This window comes from Biomphalaria glabrata, chromosome 4 (genome assembly GCF_947242115.1).
Source record: "Biomphalaria glabrata chromosome 4, xgBioGlab47.1, whole genome shotgun sequence".
In the NCBI taxonomy this organism is placed as follows: Eukaryota; Metazoa; Mollusca; class Gastropoda; family Planorbidae; genus Biomphalaria; species Biomphalaria glabrata.
Genome location: NC_074714.1, coordinates 25294055 through 25320449, shown reverse-complemented (window position 1 = coordinate 25320449; position 26395 = coordinate 25294055). Strand labels below are relative to the sequence as shown.

Sequence of the window (26395 nt, the reverse complement as noted above, 5' to 3'; positions counted from 1 at the left end):
CTATGTTTACATCCTGCACTGTTCTCAGTCGTTCATATTGTCTCTCTGTTTACATCCTGCACTGTTCTCAGTCGTTCATGTTGTCTCTATGTTTACATCCTGCACTGTTCCAAGTCGTTCATATTGTCTCTATGTTTACATCCTGCACTGTTCTCAGTCGTTCATGTTGTCTCTATGTTTACATCCTGCACTGTTCGCAGTCGTTCATATTGTCTCTATGTTTACATCCTGCACTGTTCTCAGTCGTTCATATTGTCTATATGTTTACATCCTGCACTGTTCTCAGTCGTTCATATTGTCTCTATGTTTACATCCTGCACTTTTCACAGTCGTTTATATTGTCTCTATGTTTACATCCTCCACTGTTCTCAGTCGTTCATATTGTCTCTATGCTTACATCCTGCACTGTTCACAGTCGTTCATATTGTCTCTATGTTTACATCCTCCACTGTTCTCAGTCGTTCATATTGTCTCTATATTTACATCCTGCACTGTTTTCAGTCGTTCATGTTGTCTCTATGTTTACATCCTCCACTGTTCTCAGTCGTTCATATTGTCTCTACGTTTACATCCTGCACTGTTTTCAGTCGTTCATATTGTCTCTCTGTTTACATCCTGCACTGTTTTCAGTCGTTCATATTGTCTCTATGTTTACATCCTGCACTGTTTTCAGTCGTTCATATTGTCTCTATGTTTACATCCTCCACTGTTCTCAGTCGTTCATATTGTCTCTATGTTTACATCCTCCACTGTTCTCAGTCGTTCATATTGTCTCTACGTTTACATCCTCCACTGTTTTCAGTCGTTCATATTGTCTCTATGTTTACATCCTCCACTGTTTTCAGTCGTTCATATTGTCTCTATGTTTACATACTCCACTGTTTTAAGTCGTTCATATTGTCTCTATGTTTACATCCTGCACTGTTCTCAGTCGTTCATATTGTCTCTATGTTTACATCCTGCACTGTTTTCAGTCGTTCATGTTGTCTCTATGTTTACATCCTCCACTGTTCTCAGTCGTTCATATTGTCTCTACGTTTACATCCTCCACTGTTTTCAGTCGTTCATATTGTCTCTACGTTTACATCCTGCACTTTTCACAGTCGTTTATATTGTCTCTATGTTTACATCCTCCACTGTTCTCAGTCGTTCATATTGTCTCTATGTTTACATCCTGCACTGTTCACAGTCGTTCATATTGTCTCTATGTTTACATCCTCCACTGTTCTCAGTCGTTCATATTGTCTCTATATTTACATCCTGCACTGTTTTCAGTCGTTCATGTTGTCTCTATGTTTACATCCTCCACTGTTCTCAGTCGTTCATATTGTCTCTACGTTTACATCCTGCACTGTTTTCAGTCGTTCATATTGTCTCTCTGTTTACATCCTGCACTGTTTTCAGTCGTTCATATTGTCTCTATGTTTACATCCTGCACTGTTTTCAGTCGTTCATATTGTCTCTATGTTTACATCCTCCACTGTTCTCAGTCGTTCATATTGTCTCTATGTTTACATCCTCCACTGTTCTCAGTCGTTCATATTGTCTCTATGTTTACATCCTCCACTGTTTTCAGTCGTTCATATTGTCTCTATGTTTACATCCTCCACTGTTTTCAGTCGTTCATATTGTCTCTATGTTTACATACTCCACTGTTTTAAGTCGTTCATATTGTCTCTATGTTTACATCCTGCACTGTTCTCAGTCGTTCATATTGTCTCTATGTTTACATCCTCCACTGTTTTCAGTCGTTTATGTTGTCTCTATGTTTACATCCTCCACTGTTTTCAGTCGTTCATATTGTCTCTATGTTTACATCCTCCACTGTTTTCAGTCGTTCATGTTTTCTCTATGTTTACATCCTCCACTGTTCTCAGTCGTTCATATTGTCTCTATGTTTACATCCTCCACTGTTCTCAGTCGTTCATATTGTCTCTATGTTTACATCCTCTACTGTTCTCAGTCGTTCAATATTGTCATATTGTTAGTGAAAAGTTGCAACAAAAATGTAAATTGGAACATGTAATCATACATGCTAAAGCTAAAAGAACACATTAAAATAAAACGTTTACATGTATTTTTTCTCTTTCTTTAATGTAGTTACCCTCTTTCTATTTGAAAGTGTTTCATTACCAAATCAGCGTTCCTTGAGCTTCCGGTTGGGACAAAGTATACGTCTGACTATCTCGAACCTCTTTGGCTTTAGGCTTCTTTCGAGATAGGCAAGAACTTTGGTCGTCTTCAGCGCCGCTGTCCGGTTGTTTGGAGTACGGCATGCTGGTCTGTGTGTCCACACTGTTGAGCCGAACGCCATCGTATCCACCCCTCTGGGTAAAAATTGGCTCTGGCTCTTGAAACCCTTGACAAAGTGTGAAGGTTTGTGGTGTATCTCTTCGCTCCGTCGGCCTCTGGGAGAAGACAAACGAATGTGGTCTTTCTTGGGGGTTCATGGCGTATACCTGCTCGCGAACTTCTGCCCTGTCCCAGCGCCGCTCCTCAGCACAGTGATAGCATTCGGGTCTGCGGGGTTGCTCCGGCCGGCAGGTGTAAACCATTGATTGGCCGTCAGGTGAGACTTCCGGGTGACAGATGTAGCCTTTTTCCTGGAATGAAACACAACTGAATAGAAGTGAAGAAATGAAAGAGTGTCATAAATGGAAACAATGGCATAGTGTACTTACAACTTGACCTGAGTGTTGATATCAAGTATAAGTTACTGGTTGTTGTGTCGAACTTCAAGCCCCCTTCATAGGTACACTATGCTATATAGTATACGTCTATAAATAGAATGTTGATATTTTACTTTTTATTTTTGGCGGTAAGATTTTACAGCAACAGTTAAGCAGGAATAAAAATAATAATAATAAATCTCCGATGTGTCATTTGTAATGAAGTTCTAACTGCCGAATGTATAAAGCCTGAGTAAGCTGAAACTTCCGAGCTTTGGCGATAAGGACATCCATTAGTTTAGTTTTAAATTTAAAGCTTATGGAGTCAAAAATCTTAACTCAGGTGGCGAATATCCTAGTTTTAAAAAGCGGCAGTAGAAGCTCTTCTTATTTGGTGGCTCTCAGAAGTGACAGAGCCATGAACTCTAAACACAAGGAGTTAATATTGACAGCTGCCAAAGACATTGTTTGAGTTATGAATGGATCCAAATTCGTTACTAAATTTAGTGCGATTTAATTATCTAATGACACAGTTCACTGGAGAATATTTCTGCTGTATTATCAGTCAGGTAATTCAGACGATGATATTTTCAATACTTCCACTATTAGCCTCCAGCTTGATGAATTCACAGACCTTTCAAATTATCCACTGGTTTACGTGATTTTAAAGAGGAGTTTCTGTTCTGCAAACCTCTTTAAACAGCCTCTACAGCACTTTATGTAGTGGGTAAAGTCGGTTCATTTTTTGAAAAACTGTAAGATCTCTTAGACAAAATAGCTGTGGTGTCTGCACAGATGCTGCTTCAAGCATGCTTGGATGTTGGTTTGGATTTCAACGCCTGACTCTCAATGAGTCACCAAAAGCCATCGAAACTCCCTGAATGATTCATGAACATATGTTAGGAACGAAAACGCTGCCACCAGCCTTACACCAAGAGCGATGCAGCTAAAAATTGTTTATTTTCAATGTCAGTTACACAATTCTGGATCAAGAGCTTGCAGACATCTGTCGTTCTGAGATTGGGTTGTGGGCCTTCTTCTTCCATTTCCCACAACATATCTTTGCGACAACAAGTTTCTCCAGTTTGCTAGTTATGAAGTCTAAATTTAGAATTGGACCTGATGCTGAAGATGACATTCGTTGTGGTCTTGCAAAGTCTGTCCAGATAATTCCTGAACTGATGAATCAGAAACAATCTCAACATTCGTTATGTCGTTGGCTTGTTTGCAAATACTATCGCAACAATATTTTTGTAGCAATATAGTTCACTGTATGAACGACTGTACTTTATTCATGCGTAGCCATACATTTTATATTGTCACTTAAATATGCAACATGAATAAAATAAACATGGTGTCCAAGAATTCACCTATTTTACTGGGTATGTGAGGGTTTATTTACTCTAGATACACACCCATGACAATATCTACCGTAGGGCTTCAATCTACGGAGTTACCACATAACTTAGTGCGATTTGATTATCTAATGTCACTGTCAGTGTAGTACAAACATAAAATTAAACTAGAGGCTACAAGTTTGGTGTTACTGGTTTACGTAGCTGGCCTGATTTCTTTATACAATACAAGGTTTGACATAAAAGCAATAAAAAAAGGACGTCTACTGATTTTACCTGTTTAGGATGATGGTCAATGTCCGGTGCCTGGTAGTATGGCGGTGGTCCACCTGCAGGATCAGCCGGGGCGAAACAGTAACGGCGACCACTGTGCGGAGAGGGAGCCTGCTCCAAGATGAGCCTCTTCCTTTTCTCGCCTGGGTAACTTGGGTCCCTATACACCTCATGATAAATGTACTGCTTGGGTTCGTAGGACCGTTTTAGTGGGGACGAGTCCACGACAACTCGTTTGTGACCTGCACGCGACAGAAGGCAGACGTTTTTCAAGTCTTTTCTACAAATGTTTCTCATGTTTCGAAGAGAGTCTACTTCTTAGTCCAAACCTCCCGCATAACGACGGAGGATGGCAGCGGGCAGGGTATGAACCCTGGACCAACGAGACGACCGATCGACAATCCAATGCGCATAGCGCTAGGCCATTTTGTCTATCCAATCGTCATGGTGCTACTTTCGACATTACGATAAATATTTATGGCAAACGTTGCTTCCAACAAGAAGATAATTGCATGCTTCACATTTCATGTGAGTCTGGTGTGAATGTACATTTTGTTGCTTTTTTATATAGTTATTCTATAATGTTTTGTTTGGTGTAATGCACAAGTTGTAAGACAAATTATTATTACTATTATTATTATTAGTCATGCATGTTAATCAATTACTTAAACTCTGCTAAGTCTTTGGTTTTCCTGACCGATTCAGGCAACCCATTCCATTCTCTAATGATCTAAAGATATAAAGTTCGGTCTAGAAATCTAGGTCTGTGCTATTCAATGTTACGTTGAAATATTGTTATGTACTAGAAATGCTTAGCTCTATGAGACGAACTTTGAACGCGACACTAATAAAGACGTCCTTTTGATCAAAGAGACTACAGATGTTTTAGTGACAGAAAGACAGCGTGGAAGCTTCACAGAAGCAGCATCATAGTAGCGACAGAGACTGCATTCAAATTAATTTTCAACCGTTTACATATATACGAAATTGCTCCTTTTCTGTGTAACTTGTAGGCTCTATGTTTGTATCGCTGTGAAACTCTTACACGGTAATCCAACCAAACATTTTACACACAAGCGTCTCAGTAGTAAAGTAATCAACATGACAATAGTGAATCAAAACACGTGACAATAGACATCTGTAATATCGTTATGTTACTATAACTGAATTCTTCGATAGTTACAGAATCATGCACCCCTCCCCCTTTCTAGTCTTTCTTTTTCAATTGTGTACACAGCGTGATGTACAACAAGCAGAGAGACCTTTGTACTGACCTAGTGGACTCTTATATGACATATATCAATAGTAACCTAATAGATGTAATGTAAGTTAACCAAACATTGACCTTATTAGTGAAATAGCCTGAAAGGATATTAAAACCTTGTAGGCCTACATATGGACGTATTAGTTTGGCATACCGGTGGGATCACCAGGAATATCTTCTATCCAAATGCGTGGAGATTCGCCTTTTTCATGGAACACACCATCCTGATCGACAGAGCAAGCCGAAGAAGCGTCATCAGGATTATAGTTTATTAAGGCCTCTTTGCCCTGAAAATAAGTGATTTAGACACACTCTCAATGACATAGTTTATAATAATAAGAATTGATACATTTAATAAATTATCGAAATATTTTTGTGCAATAAATAATTTGTCGGATTTTTTTTTAACTGTGTGGCAGAAAATTATTTACCGAAAATAAAATACAAAATCAAAAAAGTAATTTTACTACTGTCTTGTCTTCTGTTCCAAGGTGTGTTGCACTATTACACGTAAACACGCAGGCCTAGCTGTTATGACGCCCACTAGCAGATCAACCAAAAATTGCCTTTGGGATACGGTGTCCCTCAGGCAGGATTTGTGTCTTTTCCAACCCAATAACCACTGACTGTAAAGGTATAGACCAGAATATCGCTATATGTGATGCTTGACATCGAATGACTATGTTGACATCTTTGATGAAAGTGTTCAAGAAGTTCTAATTGCTTTCTGTATAGTAGCCATGTAGGAAGTCAAATCAATCAACTTGAAACCCAATAAATTAGATCAAACTTTACTCGAACACAAATGTAGGATTTACTCGTTTTGTGGAACAACGTGCCAAATTCTAAGTCAAATAAAGTTGACTCGTACTAAGACTAAACCAAATAAAGTTGACTCGTACTAAGACTAAACCAAATAAAGTTGAGTCGTACTAAGACTAAACCAAATAAAGTTGACTCGTACTAAGACTAAACCAAATAAAGTTGACTCGTACTAAGACTAAACCAAATAAAGTTGACTCGTACTAAGACTAAACCAAATAAAGTTGACTTAAACTAAGACTAAACCAAATAAAGTTGACTTAAACTAAGACTAAACCAAAGAAAGTTGACTTAAACTAAGACTAAACCAAAGAAAGTTGACTTAAACTAAGACTAAACCAAACAAATCTGACTCAAACTAAGACTAATCCAAAAGAATCTGACTCAAACTAAGACTAAACCAAACAAGTTGACTCAAACTAAGACTAATCCAAAAGAATCTGACTCAAACTAAGATTAAACCAAACAAAGTTGACTCTAACTAAGATAAACCAAACAAGTTGACTCAAACTAAGACTAATCCAAAAGAATCTGACTCAAACTCAGACTAAACCAAACAAAGTTGACTCAAACTAAGACCTAACCAAAAGAATCTGACTCAAACAAAGACTAAACCAAACAAAGTTGACTCAAACAAAGACTAAACCAAACAAAGTTGACTCAAACAAAGACTAAACCAAACAAAGTAGAGATGGGAAACGAACCGAACCCGAACCGAACGAACCGAACTCGAACCTTACTTATGACCGAACCGAACCGAACCCGAACTTTGAAACTGCTTGGTACGAACCGAACCGAACGAACCCTCCTTTTCTTAACCGAACTAATTTTGCAATTTTTACATCCTTTTTTTATATTTTGGGTTTAGAAAAAATTATTAAATATTTTATTTAAATTCTAATGATTCCATTATACTTTGAAAACTTGGGAAAAAGGGGGGGGGGGTATTTTGAAAAAAACAAAAGCGGCGCGCTTTGATTCCCATGGGTTTTTCCGTACGTGCCGACTCTCCCCTAACCTTGAATGTTCGCGGGCTGTTTGCAGTATTGGTTTTGAGTCGAATAGGCGCCCTCTAATTAGATCTATATCTAGACTCTTGTTCCTAGTAAGTAGAAAGTTGACATTAAAATATTGTCACTTTTATTTGAGATGGCTGTTAGTTGAGAGTAGAATATTTTTTTGCCGATTAGAGAGTGTAGATATAAATAAGTTCATTTGTGTTCTAGTTTAAAATAAATTTTAATTATCTTCTATTAAGTGATTTATTTTTACAAAATTGTGAAGTATTCCATATTGGCGCAGCAAGGGTGGGTGAGGGTGAGAAATGTAAAATCCCCCCCGGGCCCCCACTTGAGGGGGACCCCAAATTAGTGTTTTTTACAATAAATTTTTAATATTAGGCAAAATGCAGGGGCACCCAAAGAGGTCCAGCCCCTTCCGAGCCCCCAAATGATGAAAAATTCCTATCTACGCCCCTAAATATTTTTACTATTATTCTGTTTTGCATTATTGATCTTCAGTATTTTTAATGCAGCGTTTCTCAAACTTTGAGTCCTCTCCCGTGGGTGGGGATGGCGAGTACCTTGAATTGGGGGATGGGGAGACACAACTTCCTGACAAAAAGGGATGTCATAGAGTGTGTGTGTGTGTGTTTTCTGGTGGCGGTAAGAAGAGGTTAAGCGATTGATTGGTGTTTATGCATTAAGGATGATGAAATTAGCGTAATGCAAATGTGAAACGGCAGACAATCTTGAGACATGAAAGAGTAAAGACATTGTTTTGTGGTCACCTAGATTTTGTTTAAATATCAGTATATTTCATTAATATTACATCTCTATCTCAAGTTAAATATGTGAATATTGTAATAACAGTTAGGCTATATTGGGTTGTTCACATAAGAACTTTATTTTAAAGTTTATTAAGTTTACATATTATTATAAGGCTTGTCTTCGAGTCCGAAGATTAGTGAGGAATGCAGTTTTTCCCATGGCTGCGCAGGCCCAGCTGTGACCTACATATTTTGCCACAACCAGGGCAAGCATAACCACTGTTCGCAGGTGGTCGATTTAGTTTTTCTTTTCGCGTCTGCGTTTGTCCTCGGCAGCGGATTTTCTTTTGGTCTCAAATGTGTATCCCGCGGCCTTCGGGAGTGAACTCCAACTGACTCGTTCTAAGGCCGCATGTAACCAGGTGCCCTTTTTTATGTCAGCTAAGCAAAGTTGACGCCTAAGCTGGTCTTTGAAGCATTTCCGTTGGGCGCCTCTGTAACGTCGACCACCTTTTAGCTCACCAGCCCAGCGTAACCATAAGACCATAAGAAGTCCATCTATACTATCCTTACCGGTAAAAATATAAAACGCCTATATTGGTTCGATTGTACTAGCTGTTTGTAAGCGACGAACCAACGACCAACTAACAAAGAGAGGGGGCATCGAAAAAAAAAGTTTTATTTTTAGTGTAACTTATCTGAATATTAGTATAATTACATGTTTAAAAATTAAAATATATTAAGTGGAGATGTCATTTTATCTTCTAATAAGACCTTGTCAACTGAAGACTGCTTTTTGCGAGGCGCGTATGCTCAATATGGGTCAAAACGTTTTGAAGAAAACATTTTAAAACATCTCCGCTATTGTGATTCTTCTGCATTTTTTTTTTGTCTCAGAATAGTCGAATTTCTTCCGTATATTGCAATTTATAATAGTGACGACTTATGTGTGATAGAGACGTCTTTACACGAAGAATATTTCTTAAAAAAGATCACGCCCATTATAGAAGTACGTGCGCAATATGTAGGCCTACCTAGAATGTCCCTCGCATAATTCTATTGGCCAGGTCTGCCTCTTTATTATTAGATTTAATATGACCCTCGACTTTTTTAAAATTATGATGAATAGTGCGTTCTGAAAGAAAGCACATCGATATTAGCATTTTAAAAAAATTCGCTTAGCGCCGAGTCACGCCCTGAATTAAACCACTTGCCGACTTGAGCGAAAACCTGCCGCATCTTCATTTCTATCCCCATTAAGAAATTTTTACAACGCTTTAAATGTATGTAGGCAACATTATTTTGGAAAAAGTATTGCCCATAGGCCTATTATATATTGCAAAGTATTTGTTTTATGTAAAAATTCAAATAAAAAAGTTTTAACTAATAAATTGCATTAAACATTATAACTTAATTTTGCTATTACATAATTTCATAACATCGAACCGAGCCGAACCAGAACTTTAGACCGAACCGAACTCGAACTTAAATCTGACCGAACCGAACCGAACCCGAACTTTAAAAGTTGGGTTCGATTCCCATCTCTAAAACAAAGTTGACTCAAACTAAGACCTAACCAAAAGAATCTGACTCAAACAAAGACTAAACCAAACAAAGTTGACTCAAACAAAGACTAAACCAAACAAAGTTGACTCAAACAAAGACTAAACCAAACAAAGTTGACTCAAACAAAGACAAAACGTAATCGTTCTAAGCGTCCATTAGACCTCCCCACCCCCGACCCTTTGAAATTTTTTTTTTTTTTTTTATTAGCAAGATTTTTTTTCTTTTTGCAGAAATTTCATTTCACTCCGTTTAGTGACCAGATCATTTTATGAAGAAATAAAAACATAACAGATTATGTATACATTGAAATGTTTAAACTATTCCATAGTAAAATATGTGTGTACTTGGACATTAAAATCTAGTTAGAGAAGAGAGAGAAAATATGAAAAAGAGAAATTAAGAAAGAAAAAAAAACAATATTATTCTTATAAACCGGGCACAAATAACACATTGCGCTGAGTGCCATCTAGCCTACACACTTTTCTCGGAACTCTCTACAATCCATTCTATACTTCACAATAGTTGACTTCACTGCGCTTAGTGTCTGACATTCTCAGACGTCTCTACATTTTTTTCTGTCATAGATATAACGGTATTATACAGCCTAGCCTACACTAATGTTCCACCTTTCTCAGACGTCTATTATATAGCCTAGCTTACAATAATGTTCCACCTTTCACAGACGTCTATTATATAGCCTAGCTTACAATAATGTTCCACCTTTCTCAGACGTCTATTATATAGCCTACTTTACAATAATGTTCCACCTTTCTCAGACGTCTATTATATAGCCTACTTTACAATAATGTTCCACCTTTCTCAGACGTCTATTATATAGCCTACTTTACAATAATGTTCCACCTTTCTCAGACGTCTATTATATAGCCTACTTTACAATAATGTTCCACCTTTCTCAGACGTCTATTATATAGCCTACTTTACAATAATGTTCCACCTTTCTCAGACGTCTATTATATAGCCTACTTTACAATAATGTTCCACCTTTCTCAGACGTCTATTATATAGCCTACTTTACAATAATGTTCCACCTTTCTCAGACGTCTATTATATAGCCTAGCCTACACTAATGTTCCACCTTTCTCAGACGTCTATTATATAGCCTAACCTACACCTTTCTCAGACGTCTATTATATAGCCTAGCCTACACTAATGTTCTACCTTTCTCAAATGTCTAAACATCTTTCGTCGTGTCCAGGAAGAAAAAACCAAGACAATGTGGCAGACTAGAGTTAGAAAACACCAAAACACTGCTACCAGTGTGGATTCAATTCTGGGGAAAATGTACACAACAGACATTTAGTTCCGTGGCAAACCTTGTACAGAAATGAGACAAGAAATATTGCCAAATACATTTCAGACTTTAGATTGGCCACTTTTTTTTTACTGACCATTGTCATTTATATGTTTATTAAGGATTTGGCCAATTTATTTAAGAAGTAGAACCAGAACACTACTAAAAGTAACACCGAACAGTGGTCATTGGCGAAATTCACTGTTCTGGCTGTTTGATGTGCGCGGTCGTTGATAAGATTCTCATTGTTCAGTGTTGAGAAGTTACTAGACAAAATAAATCAACTACGCAGTTTGTTTTGTGACATGATTGACATGGACGACAGGGATGACATTGATGACTCTAACTAGTTTTGGATAAGTTTGAATTTCGAAAATCTTTTTTACGCGCTTAAAACGTTCCTGGGAGCTGTTAACAATTTTCTTTGGAACTACAAGTATGGGAAATGAATCTTAAATGATCCAACATCATTTTCTTTGGAACTACAAGTAGGGGAAATGAATCTTAAATGATCCAACATCATTTTCTTTGGAACTACAATTAGGGGAAATGAATCTTAAATAATCAAACATCATTTTCTTTGGAACTACAAGTAGGGGAAATGAATCTTAAATAATCAAACATCATTTTCTTTGGAACTACAAGTATCCACAACACTTCAAGTTGTACAGAAATCCAGCTGTTCAAATCTCTTAACTTATAAATACAGACGTTACTTCAAAACAGAAGATGATTAGGCTAATCCTACAAGGAAAATGCTTTCATCTTTGTGTCTGAGTATTTTATTAAATTTTGTATTTGACGATGTTCAGTGCTGTATGTCTAATTGCTACTTTACTTTTGAGTCTTCTCTCCTGAAGGCTTTCTAAATTTAATGATTTTATGTCTAATTGCTACTTTACTTTTGAGTCTTCTCTCCTGAAGGCTTTCTAAATTTAATGATTTTATGTCTAATTGCTACTTTACTTTTGAGTCTTCTCTCCTGAAGGCTTTCTAAATTTAATGATTTTATGTCTAATTGCTACTTTACTTTTGAGTCTTCTCTCCTGAAGGCTTTCTAAATTTAATGATTTTATGTCTAATTGCTACTTTACTTTTGAGTCTTCTCTCCTGAAGGCTTTCTAAATTTAATGATTTTATGTCTAATTGCTACTTTACTTTTGAGTCTTCTCTCCTGAAGGCTTTCTAAATTTAATGATTTTATGTCTAATTGCTACTTTACTTTTGAGTCTTCTCTCCTGAAGGCTTTCTAAATTTAATGATTTTATGTCTAATTGCTACTTTACTTTTGAGTCTTCTCTCCTGAAGGCTTTCTAAATTTAATGATTTTATGTCTAATTGCTACTTTACTTTTGAGTCTTCTCTCCTGAAGGCTTTCTAAATTTAATGATTTTATGTCTAACTGCTACTTTACTTTTGAGTCTTCTCTCCTGAAGGCTTTCTAAATTTAATGATTTTATGTCTAATTGCTACTTTACTTTTGAGTCTTCTCTCCTGAAGGCTTTCTAAATTTAATGATTTTATGTCTAATTGCTACTTTACTTTTGAGTCTTCTCTCCTGAAGGCTTTCTAAATTTAATGATTTTATGTCTAATTGCTACTTTACTTTTGAGTCTTCTCTCCTGAAGGCTTTCTAAATTTAATGATTTTATGTCTAATTGCTACTTTACTTTTGAGTCTTCTCTCCTGAAGGCTTTCTAAATTTAATGATTTTATGTCTAATTGCTACTTTACTTTTGAGTCTTCTCTCCTGAAGGCTTTCTAAATTTAATGATTTTATGTCTAATTGCTACTTTACTTTTGAGTCTTCTCTCCTGAAGGCTTTCTAAATTTAATGATTTTATGTCTAATTGCTACTTTACTTTTGAGTCTTCTCTCCTGAAGGCTTTCTAAATTTAATGATTTTATGTCTAATTGCTACTTTACTTTTGAGTCTTCTCTCCTGAAGGCTTTCTAAATTTAATGATTTTATGTCTAATTGCTACTTTACTTTTGAGTCTTCTCTCCTGAAGGCTTTCTAAATTTAATGATTTTATGTCTAACTGCTACTTTACTTTTGAGTCTTCTCTCCTGAAGGCTTTCTAAATTTAATGATTTTATGTCTAATTGCTACTTTACTTTTGAGTCTTCTCTCCTGAAGGCTTTCTAAATTTAATGATTTTATGTCTAATTGCTACTTTACTTTTGAGTCTTCTCTCCTGAAGGCTTTCTAAATTTAATGATTTTATGTCTAATTGCTACTTTACTTTTGAGTCTTCTCTCCTGAAGGCTTTCTAAATTTAATGATTTTATGTCTAATTGCTACTTTACTTTTGAGTCTTCTCTCCTGAAGGCTTTCTAAATTTAATGATTTTATGTCTAATTGCTACTTTACTTTTGAGTCTTCTCTCCTGAAGGCTTTCTAAATTTAATGATTTTATGTCTAATTGCTACTTTACTTTTGAGTCTTCTCTCCTGAAGGCTCTCTAAATTTAATGATTTTACTAAAGGTATTACTCTATTCAAATTGCAATAAATCTCACAGCTTTATTTTGCGTCTGATTTAGTTTCTGTTCATTTTCTTGATCTGAGGGGTCCCATACAGACAGAGGATGCATATTCTATTTGTTAATTATGATCTAGGTTCACAGTCAGCAATAAACAAACAACAACCAATAGTGTCATGGCGGAGAATGATACTTTATTATATTGAAGGCGTGCACCTTTGCGCACCATATCAACATCCCCTTTTCTTTAAAAAAAAAATTAAAAAAATAAAACATTTCGGGGAGTATCATAGAAAAAAAATAAAACAAAACCACAACATAAACAACTAAACATAACATACATGTATACGCTTCAATTAATATGAAACATATCACATTTAAAATCAACATTCAATAGTTCATTAAGACACATAGTCATTGAATCTTGTCGGTTTCTTCAACTGATCCCTTGGTCGCAGGGAATGATGAGTTGATGAGTGACGAACGAGTTGATCCTGAGTTCTATTGTCCTGTATGTTGTTATCAGTATCGGGAAATATATCTTCTTCTGTTTCTCTGTTCGGGTTAATATGCACTCTGTTTCTTTGGTACACTGCACCATTGTCACCTCGAATAATGTAAGCTCTCTGATTGACTTGAGACTGAATTCTTCCACGTCTCCATGTAGGGTCATTAGGAGATTGGAAATAGACCATCTGTCCAGTTTTCAGCTGACTTAAATGTTTTTACACTCATCTGACGTTTTTCTTTCCTTCTCATAATGTTCTCTTGACATGTAGAAATCTTAATGTTACTCCTTTTGTTTGGTATCAGTGTTCGAGTCATCCGACCAAAAAACATCTGAACTGGGCTTAGATTTGTGTCTTGCCTTGGAGTGTTTCTAATATCCAGAAGAGCTTCATAAGCATCTGACTTTGATTCTCTAGATTTCTTCATTATGTTCTTCAAAATTTTAACTGCTGACTCAGCCTTTCCATTGGATTGATGGTGTCCTGGAGAAGATTTCAAATGAGTCACTCCCCATTCCATCATAAATTTGGAAAAATATTCCGATGTGAACTGAGGTCCGCTATCAGATATACAAACTTTGGGCACCCCATATCTTGCAAATAAAACTTTCAGTTTCTTTATAATTGCGTGTGTTGTTGTCAACTGCATGTTTTCTACCTCTATGAAATTTGAATAATAGTCCACTATGGCTAGATATTGTTGGTCACACATTTGAAATAAATCAATTCCAATCTTGTCCCACGGATTAGAACCTATTTCGTGCTGTATTAATTCTTCTCTCTGATTTGTTGGTTTATTTTTCTGACAAATGTAACATGAGTTGGCTATTTCCTGTATTCGAGCTGATAATCCAGGCCAGAAAACTGTTTCTTTTGCTCTTCTTTTCATTGAGTCTACTCCCAGATGTGCTGCATGGAGTTTTTCTTCTATTTCCTTGCGAAGTGATATCGGTATGATTATTTGTTCTCCTTTCAACAGGAGTCCGTCTTCGTATGTTAACATGTCTCTAAGTGAAAAATATTGTTTGAGTTCAGGTAAACTATTATGTTTGTCTGGCCATCCATTTAGGATATACTGAATAAGTGTTTGCAATGTTCTATCTTTCTCTGTCTCGATTCTGACTTTCTCCAGCACTGCATCTGGTATTGCCAGTCCCACTGTATTGACACAAACATCAGGGATATCACTCTTTTCCTCTGATGGGTCTCTACTCAAAGTATCAGCTATGAACAAATTTTTGCCTTTGACATATTGAAACTGGATATCGTAACGATAAAGACGCATCATTAGACTTTGTAGCCTTCTCGGAGCAGAACTGAGTGGTTTTTGAAGGATGTTTTCCAGTGGTTTATGGTCATTCTGAACTATAACTGTCCTGCCATACGTATACTGGTCAAAACGTTCCAAACCAACAACCACTGCTAACAATTCTTTTTCAATCTGTGCCCATCTTTTCTGAGTATCAGTTAATGATCTAGAAGCATATGCTATTGGACTGCCATCTTGTAATATCGCTGCTCCTAACCCATTTTGGCTACTATCTGCTTGTAATGTAAGCTCTTTGTTAGGGTCAAAATATATCAATGTGCCATGAGTCGATATTTTCTGTTTTATCTTGTTGAAAGCTCGTGTGCATTGATCAGACCAAACAAATGGTGTGTTCTTTCTGATCAACTCTGTTATGGGCTGTAAATCTGTCGACAAGTCTGGAACAAATCTTGCAAGATATTGAACCATGCCACAGAATCTTCGGACTGATGAAATATCTTTTGGAGCATTCAAACTCAAAATCGTAGATACTTTGTTCGGGTCTGGTTTTATTCCAGTTTCTGTAATAATATGACCCAAAAAATTAATTTCAGCTGTTCTAAAAACAGACTTTTCATGGTTCAGCTTAATCTTCTTTTCTTGACATCTCTTTGTCAGCTCTCTTAGGTTAATATCATGATTTCTGAGTGCTTCTTCTTTCGTTCTTCCTCTTCCTACCACTATAATATCATCAACGTAATTGAAACAGCCTCTCAGTCCTTCTAGTGCTAGATTTCATCGTCTCTGAAAAATTTCTGAACTTACTTTCAGTCCAAATGGTAATCGTTTCCATTTGTATCTACCAAAAGGGGTTATCATTGCTGTCAAATTAGATGACGCTGTGTCTAGTCTGACATGCCAGAAAGCTTCTTGCACATCAAATTAGCTGAATATTTTGGCATCGTTCAAATCTGCCAATATGTCATCTAAAGTAGCAAGATTATAGAATTCCCTTAGTAAAACTTTATTCAGGGCTTGTGGTTCTATGCAGATCCTAATTTTTCCATTAGCTTTTTCCACAATTGCCATCTGACTCACCCACTCTGTAGGCTCTATCACTGGTTCTATGATTCCTCTCTGCACTAGGGTCTTTAACTCCTCCTTAACTCTTTCTTGTAAAGCAATTGGGATCTTTCTACACGGCAGAACCTTGGGCTTAATGCTGCTATCAATCTTTAAAGACACTTCTCCTAAGTCACCCAAATCACCAGTAAACTTTGGACTACAGTCTTCTTCTTGGTTATTCACTACTGATGCTATGAACCTATCTTTATTGACTTTGATTAACTTCATTCTTGTTAAAGTTTCATGACCTAGAAGGCATGCTAGATTATTTGGTACAACTATCTATTCCACCTCAAATGTTTCGTTAGTTTTCTCATTTCTCGTCGTTAGAGTGGCTTTCCCTAAGGGTCTCATTTCAGTCTTATTCCACATTAGTAATCTTTGCGTTGCCTTTTCTATCTGATTCTTATTTACGTATTTTTCCTGGATGGTATTTACATCAGCTCCACTATCCATTTGAAACCTTACACGGTGACCATTTACTGTCATAACTGCTGTCATCCTTTTCGTTTTGTGGTTCTCCAAAGACATCACCCATTCATTTTTTACCATCATGACATCATCTCTTGTGTCCGACTGTATCTGTCTTTCATCGTTAGACATATCATCTGACACCTGCTGAATTTTCTTTTTGCACATTACAGCAAAATGATGTCTCCCCTTGCATGCTAGGCACATTTTACCCCATGCAGGGCACTTTTCTTTAATGTATTCGTGAATCTTTCCACAATACCTGCATTTACCTTTCTGAATGTTTGTTCTTGAAGGTGTTGATACTTTCTCAATGATTGGAGGGTCGGCTTGAATTTGTCTCAACTGTTTGTTGGCGGTCTCGTATGCTCTGCAAATATCTCTGCACCTTTCCAATGAGAGACTACTACCTTGTAGCAATTTCATTTTGAGGCATTCATGTCTAATACCAAGAACTACTCTGTCTCTAATCAAGCTATCTTCCAGGCGTTCAAAACAACATGTTTTTGCTAGTCTTCTCAGATTTGTTATGTACTTTTCAATGTCCTCGCCTTCTTGCTGTTCACGCGTATTGAACACATAGCGCTCATAAGTTTCATTCGTTTTTCCAATGCAAAAACTTTCAAATTTGTTCACTATTTCTTCCATCTTTCTTTCTTTTCCCTTCTCAATTTCAAGACCTTCATATATGTCCATCGCTTTTGTCCCTATAATTGTTAGAAAGGTGGCCATTCTGACCTCCTCTGATTCTTCCGACAATTTAGTGGCTAACTCATAGTTTCGCCAGCTCCGGTGAAACTTTTGCCAATTAGCGGCCATGTTTCCTTCTACCTCGAGCGGCTCGGGTACAGGAAGGAAATTTCTAGCTGCCATTGCACGGCGTAGCCTTGAATTGTTGCCTATTTATTATTGCAAACAATAAACCTTTATATACTGATTAATGATTACCTCTGATCATTAATATACCCTGCCACCATGTTAATTAAGATCTAGGTTCACAGTCAGCAATAAACAAACAACAACCATTAGTGTTATGGCGGAGAATGATACTTTATTATATTGAAGGCGTGCACCTTTGCGCACCATATCAACAACTATTATTGGCCTAACCAAGGTGAAATAACATTTTAGTGTTGTTCTTTTTTTTTCCTTTAACGTCAGTATGTCATCTACTATCCATAAGATGTATCCTGTTCTGAAGACCTACTGCAGCGTCTAACTTTAAACAACTCTTTGAATTTCTGATCACCTTTAATTTCGAACGCTATTTCCTTTCCTGTGATTATTGATATGGTATAGTGTAGTGTGGGAGGCGCCGTGGCCGCGTGGCAAAGCGCTTGGTTTAGGAACCACATTGAATCTCGGTGAAGACTGATTTTGAATTTTGGGATCTTTAGGGCGCCTCTGATTCCACCCAGCTCTAATGGGCACCTGGCATTAGTTGGGGTAAAGGCGGTTGGTTGTTGTGTTGGCCATATGATAACCTCGTTAGCCGAAACAGATGACCTTTACATCATCTACCCTATAGATCACAAGGTCTGAAAAGGGAACTTTACTTTTGACATTAGAGTGTGAGGCAGAGAAACTATAGATTTGTATCATGGACGGTGTCTAAAGAATCTCGTTAACGCGCCCTCCCCCCTCTTCATGAAACAAAGCCTGATGCAAAGGCCGCCTCTGGTCGTAGAAATACTTGCTTCTAAAAGATGATGGAAAGATGACAACAATAACAGTTTGGATCAGTCATTTCGTTTTCTAATAGATCCTAGACCAACAATAATAGATTTATGCGATTAGAAATAGTTTAATTAACCAATTGTTTTTCTTCAGTGCAATGTTATGCTTTTAGCTTTCTCAATGCGCAATGATCCAATCACTTGTCTGGACCAGTTGAAAAGGGGGAGAAAGAAGGGGGTATCTTTATGAACGTTACCTAAATCACTTTTAAAATGAATTTTATAAAAAAAAAAAGTGGTACGACTTGAATTTGAAATCGAAGGCTCAAGCCTCCTCAAGCCAAATATAGGCCTACTAACCACTGTACCAGAAAAGTGCTTATGAAGAAAGAAGGCTTAACAGTTATCTATTGTTATTTAAGCGACGACCTAATTCTCTACACAAAGTATGAAGGGGACTAAATCAGTTATACCATCACATCTGTCATGTATAATTTCTTTCCCTTGTTCGATACCAAACAAGATAATAAGCAATAATTAATAAACTAATTGGCTAATTCTTTGAATTGATTCTTGTTTTGTCAGGTACAAGAACTATTTGTGCACAATTTCAACTTGATTCGAGATTGGGTGTGGGAGAAATAACGTTAAAAACACAATTGTACCAGACAGACAGAGTTGATAGAAGCTTTGTAAAAAGTAATATCTTTTCTCTTCAGAAACAAAACAATTCATTGCTGTTACATTTCCCCAAAACCTTGTCTACAGTTTTTCCTCAAAGAAATCAAACAGAACAGGAAATACATAAACCTTCTGGTGGCTACAGCGTTTGTAATGGTCGGGCAGTAGTTTCATGTCGTCACTAAGTCAACCAAAAAAATGTATTATGTGGCAAAGTTCTAACGTCGATGGTTGGGAAGAAGATTTCTTTTTTAGTTATTAGAAATAAAGAAGTTGACTAAGTCTACTTAGCATCATTGTAGAGAACCAACAATCAATATGTAAATGGTTAGTGATAGAAACACCCAATAAAAGATAGTTATACAACTAGTAAACTGTTAGTTATAGAAATACCCAATAAAAGATAGTTATACAACTAGTAAACTGTTAGTGATAGAAACACCCAATAAAAGATAGTTTTACAACTAGCAAACTGTTAGAGATAGAAACACCCAATAAAAGATAGTTCTACAACTAGCAAACTGTTAGTGAGAGAAACACCCAATAAAAGATAGTTTTACAGCTAGCAAACTGTTAGAGATAGAAACACCCAATAAAAGATAGTTCTACAACTAGCAAACTGTTAGTGAGAGAAACACCCAATAAAAGATAGTTTTACAGCTAGTAAACTGTTAGTGAGAGAAACACCCAATAATAAATAATTTTACAGTGACAATGAAAGCGGTATTTTTTTAAAGGTCTAATGAATTCGAGTTTGAGTTTGAGTTTTGAGTTTAGGCACAACGGCACAATTTAAGCCATGTCGTGCCCGTAATCCTTTAAGGATCGCTCTCCCTTTACATAACAAGGGCTAAATTCTATACAGTTAAATCATTAAAAACAAGGACTATTCACAGTTAAAATACTAAAGGTAGTAAAAATTTAATAATTTGGTAAAAATCTTATGTAAATATTATATTATCACAGTTCAAAAATCAGATCTTCGTAGACAACCCCACCTCCCGGATCTTACTTATAGTTCCAGTCCATTTTCTCGTAGACGTAGTGGGCCCCCGTGGGGTCAGTCCCTCCTCCAGACTGGTAGATGGCCGTGAAAAAGATGTGCAGAAGGGTTAAAGAGAAAGGATGCATCAAATGGCCCATCCTTGAAGGAATGGCAGTTGAGCCGCAGTGGATCCCAGCGTAGGCGCATATCATTAGGAAGTAGTAATACTGTAGTCCAATTTTACTTTCTGCCAAGTATATCATTAGGAAATGGTCGTACTGTAGCCAAATTTAGCTTTCTGTCAAGTATATCATTAGGAATTAGTCGTTCTGTAGCCAAATTTAGCTTTCTGTCAAGTATATCAATAGGAATTAGTCGTACTGTAGCCAAATTTAGCTTTCTGTCAAGTATATCAATAGGAATTAATCGTACTGTAGCCAAATTTTGCTTCCTGTCAAGTATATCAATAGGAATTAGTCGTACTGTAGCTAAATTTAGCTTTCTGTCAAGTATATCAATAGGAATTAGTCGTACTGTAGCTAAATTTAGCTTTCTGTCAAGTATATCAATAGGAATTAGTCGTACTGTAGCTAAATTTAGCTTTCTGTCAAGTATATCATGAAGAAATAGTCGTACTGTAGCTAAATTTAGCTTTCTGTCAAGTATATAATCCGGACCTGTGTATAATATTTATATAATGTAACGGGCTCCTTAACACTACAATCAGTTTAATTTCTATAAATGTAGATTTAATGTAGAAATCTCAATTAAATAAAAGTTGACTTTATAAGCGCCACGTAAGATTTACAATGATAAAACTTATGAGGTTAGAAGTTATGACCAGGCATGATATCTAATATAAAAAAAAATAACCTTTGTTCTTTATCCTAACTTCTGTCTTAGTGAAAACAAAAATTTGGTATTTTCATTATAAAAAAAAACGTAATCAACTTTGAAACAAAAATCCTCATTAAGCATTTTAAGGCCATTTTCTAAAGTAGTCTATAACATCAATAAATGTATATAACTTTAAAGATAAGGATAGGAGTAAACTACAAGTCTATTTAACATTAACGGAGAGACAGACACAGATATATAAAGATAAGAAGAAGGAATAAATATACGAACTTATCTGAAATATGGAGTACATGGTACCACAAGACATGATGTTCACGTAGATGGCATTGTACATAAACCACATCACTTGGAAATACCAAGGTACTGCACTCTGACAAACTAGAATAGCAAAGAAAATAGCTAAAAAAAAATTGCCATGTCTAAGACAGTCACTTCGCTTGAAACGTTTCCTAATAAGTTAGCTGCGACATTTTCTAAATTTGTTTAATATATGAAACCTATGGCATTTTGTATGGACTTCACGAATTCTTTAGTCTAGTTACAAAGCTTATATAAACTGTGTCTGTCTTTCTGATAAAAAGTTTGAACACATTATATCTCCCACACCCACTCTCGGATCAAGTTGAAACTTCCCACAATTATTCATTGGCAAAGACAAAACATGAATCAATACAAAAAATTAACCAAGTGGTCAGTTAATTACTAGTAATTCATTATTTTGTTAGATACTGACAAGAGAAATTAATTCAGAGACGAGGCTAAATATTTAGGAGTTTGTCCCCTTAGACATTATTTTTCCCACACCTATTCTCGGATCAAGTTGAATCTTTAAAGAATTATGCATTGTACCTCACAAAACATTAATTAATTTTTAGCGCCCCCGAAAGGGGTAAAGACGCTATTAGTTTTGTGCGAAATGTCTGTCCGTCTGTCAGTCTGACCGTCTGTCCGTCCGTCCCGTTTAGATCTCGTAATCTAGAAAAGATATTGAAAATCCGACATCACAATATTTTAGACCATTCAAAGTTCTGATGCAACGGCTACTTTTTTTTCTGAAAGCGAAAAATCTAAGCGGTAAAGCGCTTGGCTTCCGAACTGGGGATCCGGGTTCAAATCCTGGTGAAGACTGGGATTTTCAACTTTGGAATCTTTGGGCGCCTCTGAGTCCACTCAGCTCTAATGGGTAACTGACATTAGTTGGGGAAAAGTAAAGACGGTTGGTCGTTGTGCTGCTACATGACACCCTCGCTAACCGTAGGCCACAAAAACAGATGAACTTTACATCTTCTGTCCTATAGACCACAAGGTCTAAAAGGGGAACTAGTTAGGCCAGGTTCACATCTAACTTTATATTCACTTTCACCTATCCTTTGATCTGTGGGACCGTTGGGGCACTACACAAGATCTGTTAACCTTCTTTCTCCATTCTTATCTCTCATTTGTCTTTGATATAATATTATTTGCATGTTCTTTCTGAAAATATTGAAGCCTGCCTGGATGGACCTTTTCGGGGGCCGATTTTGAGTTTGTGTTTCAACACAAACTGTCTTTTGTAACCTTGTTACATTTTACATTGCTAATCATGTGTCCACTTTAGAGACATTGTTAAAAACCTACCTATGTCACAAGTTGGCAACGTGACTGCGGCGTACAAGAGGGCGCCCACTTCGAAGAGGACTGAAATGACCAACAAGAAGGATAGCCAAATGTGCATGTAAATCAGTCCAGAGTAGGGCGTGGCCGTGTCTTCATAGGCTAGAAATTGGTCGTAGATACTGGCCAGAAGAAGCGGAATGAGTATCATACTCAACACACGGCTGACCAAGTATGTCACTCTCATCCCAAACTATGGAAAGCATAACATAGAGAAAAAAAAAATTATAATAATTATACGGACTGCAGGTCTTTAAATAGCTGTTGGTATACACGTATATAACAAACAAACTTGAAGTTAGTGGTTTCACTCAAGTTCTCATTTTTCCGAACTAGTGCACTTGTCCGTCAATGACTTGTTCTGGCCCTATGTTGTCCTACAATTTGTACCCACTAAGAGCATCAGACATGTATTTATTTGTTTATAAGCAACACTATATTTCACTTAAATTTACAAAAACAATCTGTTGATTCAAAAATCAACAAAGAAAAAAACATTTTGATTCGCGTGTATTTTTTTTTATTATAGGCTACTTGGAAAGCCAACAATCATATCTTCTATAAGGCATAGGTTGCAGCTGTCCAGATAAAAGAGTCAATTACAGATTTTAAAGCTGAGATATAATTACCCGGGCCCTATATAATAGCTCATGATAACGTCGTTGATTCGTCTCATTGTGGTAGAATATTATCAAAATTATTTGGAAATTAGACCTACTGCTACTATAATATACTATTAGTCCTATAGGCTACTATAATAACATGATGGGAGGAAAAGGCAAATACAGATATAAGTAACATGGTATGCAGATGCCCTAGAATCCTTGGATGCCCTCCTGAATTTAATTTAAACAATAGCTTATGCCTCTGTGTGTGTGAAAAGGGGGGGGGGATGTTGAAACATTGCCTCTAGCCTTTAGCAGTTATTACTTGATCTAGCGGACATTTGTAGGATACAACACAAAAGCCAACCTCAAATACAACAAAATCAATGACGTCATAATGATGGAACAAACATCTATGTAGGCGAAATTCCTTTTTGAGGTCATCTCTGATCTTGTTAGCTCTTCGCCTGTACACCCTAGGGTCGACTTTTCTCATGGTTTATTTAAGATGTGGACATTCTACATAATTTAATCGACATCTCCATTGTGTGAAGGTTTACTGCAGTTGTCTGGCTTTCACATAAAAGCTAAATGTTTTCAAGACGTGTTTTCCTTCTAAATGAAAACGCGACAGGTCAATGTTAGATTGCATTTTTCTTTCCACTATAATCTAGATCTATCTAGTAGAACTACATTCAACTTTATAAACTATTTAAAAGGAAAATGTAAACTGTTACAAGACAAGATTGGTGGCTTACAAGACCACAATGACAGGCGATTACTATAAATAATCAATGTAGGCTTAAATGCAAATTAAAACCTAGATTCTACGCTCTATAATAAAACTTAAACTAGATCTAGAACAAAACAAAAGACTAGACTAGACTTAGACTTAGATCTAGATATCCAGAGTAGATCTGTAATAGGGCCTAGGTCTAGAAAGTAAAATTATTAAAAACAGAATTTATGAGAACTTATTTAGATCTAGTGGCTACTGCCGTCTGTGGACACCAGCGGAACCCACTGCGGACTACGCTTGTCTATACGCCTAATATTTATATCGATATCAGACTACTAATCATATCATTTTTTTTTGTTTCTTGTAGTTGTCATTGTGGTCTGTGGTTGCACTTCCTACACTGAAGTTCAATGATGTGACAATTGGTGCTTCTTGCATTTTAAGCATGAGATTTTTCTAATTTATGTAATATCGTTTTGCCAGCTTTCAGGGGAGTGACATGGACATAATAAAATCAATTAGAGTAATTTCATTTGAGGTAGACCATGTTCATGGGCGCCCGAAGGTGGGGGTGCACTTACACACACACACACCTGGATTCTGAGTAGTCAAATTCTATACATTTTTTGCCCCATCAAATCAACTACGTAGCAACTGATCAAGTCTTGCTTCCACTGGTTAATGTAGTAGGCCTAGTAGACTAGCCTAGGCGTATCAGGAATTGATGACCAACCATGTAGCCTACCTGCACGCCTCTGAATTCTGAGTAGCCACATTTTAGCCTTTTTTTTATTATTTTATAATGAAATCCATTTTCCAGATCTGTTTTTCTTTTTAATTACGTAAATAAAAATTTAGTCAGAATCCAGGGGGGTGCAAGTGCACCACCGCGTACCCGCCCCCTTTGCGGGCGCCCAAGCATTATTAATTCAAGAGTTCAATAAATTAATGTTCATGAAAATTGTGCACATCGTCTTCTAAGTCTAAATCTAAAGGCCAATCATTGGAATATTATAAAGTGTAATAACTTTAAAAGTGGTGCTTTCACTGAAGTGCAGTTAATGTTAAGATATGCTATTATTGTAACTATAGAATAGGCAAATCTGTAGTTTATTATTTGCACTATAATTGGTATCAAATATTCCATAGCACGTTAGTCGTGACGATTTGTTTTCATTAGCACACAGCTATCGTTATTCTGAATGCCACAAGGTCGACTTTCACATGACATTCTGTGTAGTGATTTAACAGATGGTGGGAAATACGCTGGTCTTCCACTGCTAAGGTATACTGATGTATGCAAACGAAACATAAAGCTCTTCAAAATCGGCACTAACAGCTGGGGGAAAGTTACACTGGATAGATCCACATGAAGAGCGAGCATTAAAGGAAGGTCCTGGATTGCAGATGCCATACACAACAGCAACAGAAAGAAGGGTGAAAATACAAAGTCACATAAGAAGTTGCAAAAGGAAAATATCGTCTTTCGAGACGTAAAATGCCACAATTATTTGTTATATTTAGTTAAGGTCTAGAATAGGATGTTTTGTTGTTTGTTTCTTTTTATTTTCCCTTGGAGAAGAAATCCTTGCCTATTACCTATCGATGTGACAAATGTTCTAGTTTCTTTGAACAAAAGTAAAGAGTGTCAATGTATTAACGTCTTTAGTTGCGATCGGTGTCAGCGCTCGATAAAATAGCAGATTATACACGTCCACCAGTTTACAATTACAGAGCTAGGCCTACAAGAAAGTCCTTCACACGTCATCGTCCGAGTCGAAACGTTGATCTGGATCAACTGGCAGCAGCAATGAACCAAAAATACGAGCTGCTGCATCATGAATTAACTGCACTTGTTGGGTATTTTAGGGATGAAACTGCAGATAACCCAGGCACTGAGCAGATGTCCTTGAGCGTTCGGTTTGTCCATTGCGATTGCATTCGACTTCATTGGTTTAGTTCCTGTTGTTCCAAACTAAAACAAACTAATTAAATGAGCGTAGAAAAAGGGGGGTTTGTTTTGGGGTTAACTCACGTGATCAACTATACAAAGAGGGTGTCGCAGTCAAGATAGTTCACTACAAACGACTTGGTTCAGTGCGGTACAGCGGAGTGGTTTTGTACGGCGCATTACGACGGTTCGGTGCGGAATACTGTCATGACATCTCGCGAGTACGAGACGGCGTCTTGATCTGCTATCAAGTCCGAAACGAGCTCAGTGTGTGAAGTCAGTTCTGTTGAACCCATTGCAAGTCCGAGGCAAGAGTTGATACTGCGGTGAAGCTGTTAACGGATAACTATTTGTAGTCTGTGTTAAATGTTGCCAATA

General features: G+C 36.8%; 1 protein-coding gene across 3 annotated transcripts; it reads right to left on the bottom strand.

The window, feature by feature from the left end:
• Positions 1-2075: 2075 nt before the first annotated feature.
• Positions 2076-24461, bottom strand: LOC106078926 (uncharacterized). Of its 3 annotated transcripts, none has more exons than XM_013240017.2 (9): positions 24086-24461; positions 23695-23942; positions 22687-22915; positions 21340-21447; positions 20239-20458; positions 10897-11008; positions 5716-5848; positions 4301-4539; positions 2076-2603 (listed from the first exon to the last, which is right to left on the bottom strand). In XM_013240017.2, the coding sequence occupies exons 2-9, from the start codon at positions 23821-23823 to the stop codon at positions 2130-2132; spliced, it is 1644 nt and encodes a 547-aa protein (XP_013095471.2). In that variant the 5' UTR covers positions 23824-23942; positions 24086-24461; the 3' UTR covers positions 2076-2129. The 3 variants fall into 3 exon arrangements, with proteins under 3 accessions (XP_013095471.2, XP_013095472.2, XP_013095473.2); XM_013240018.2 differs by having other exon boundaries at positions 24302-24461; XM_013240019.2 differs by having other exon boundaries at positions 24352-24461.
• Positions 24462-26395: the final 1934 nt, after the last annotated feature.

Bases quoted from the DNA above. Each gene is read 5' to 3' on its own strand.
- LOC106078926 (XM_013240017.2), bottom strand. From the start codon at position 23,823: ATGAGAAAAGTCGACCCTAGGGTGTACAGGCGAAGAGCTAACAAGATC. The intron at 21,448-22,686 runs GTAGGTTTTTAA...TTGCTATTCTAG, and splicing joins GTTGCCAACTTGTGACATAG to TTTGTCAGAGTGCAGTACCT. The intron at 2,604-4,300 runs GTAAAATCAGTA...GTTTCATTCCAG, and splicing joins TTGACCATCATCCTAAACAG to GAAAAAGGCTACATCTGTCA.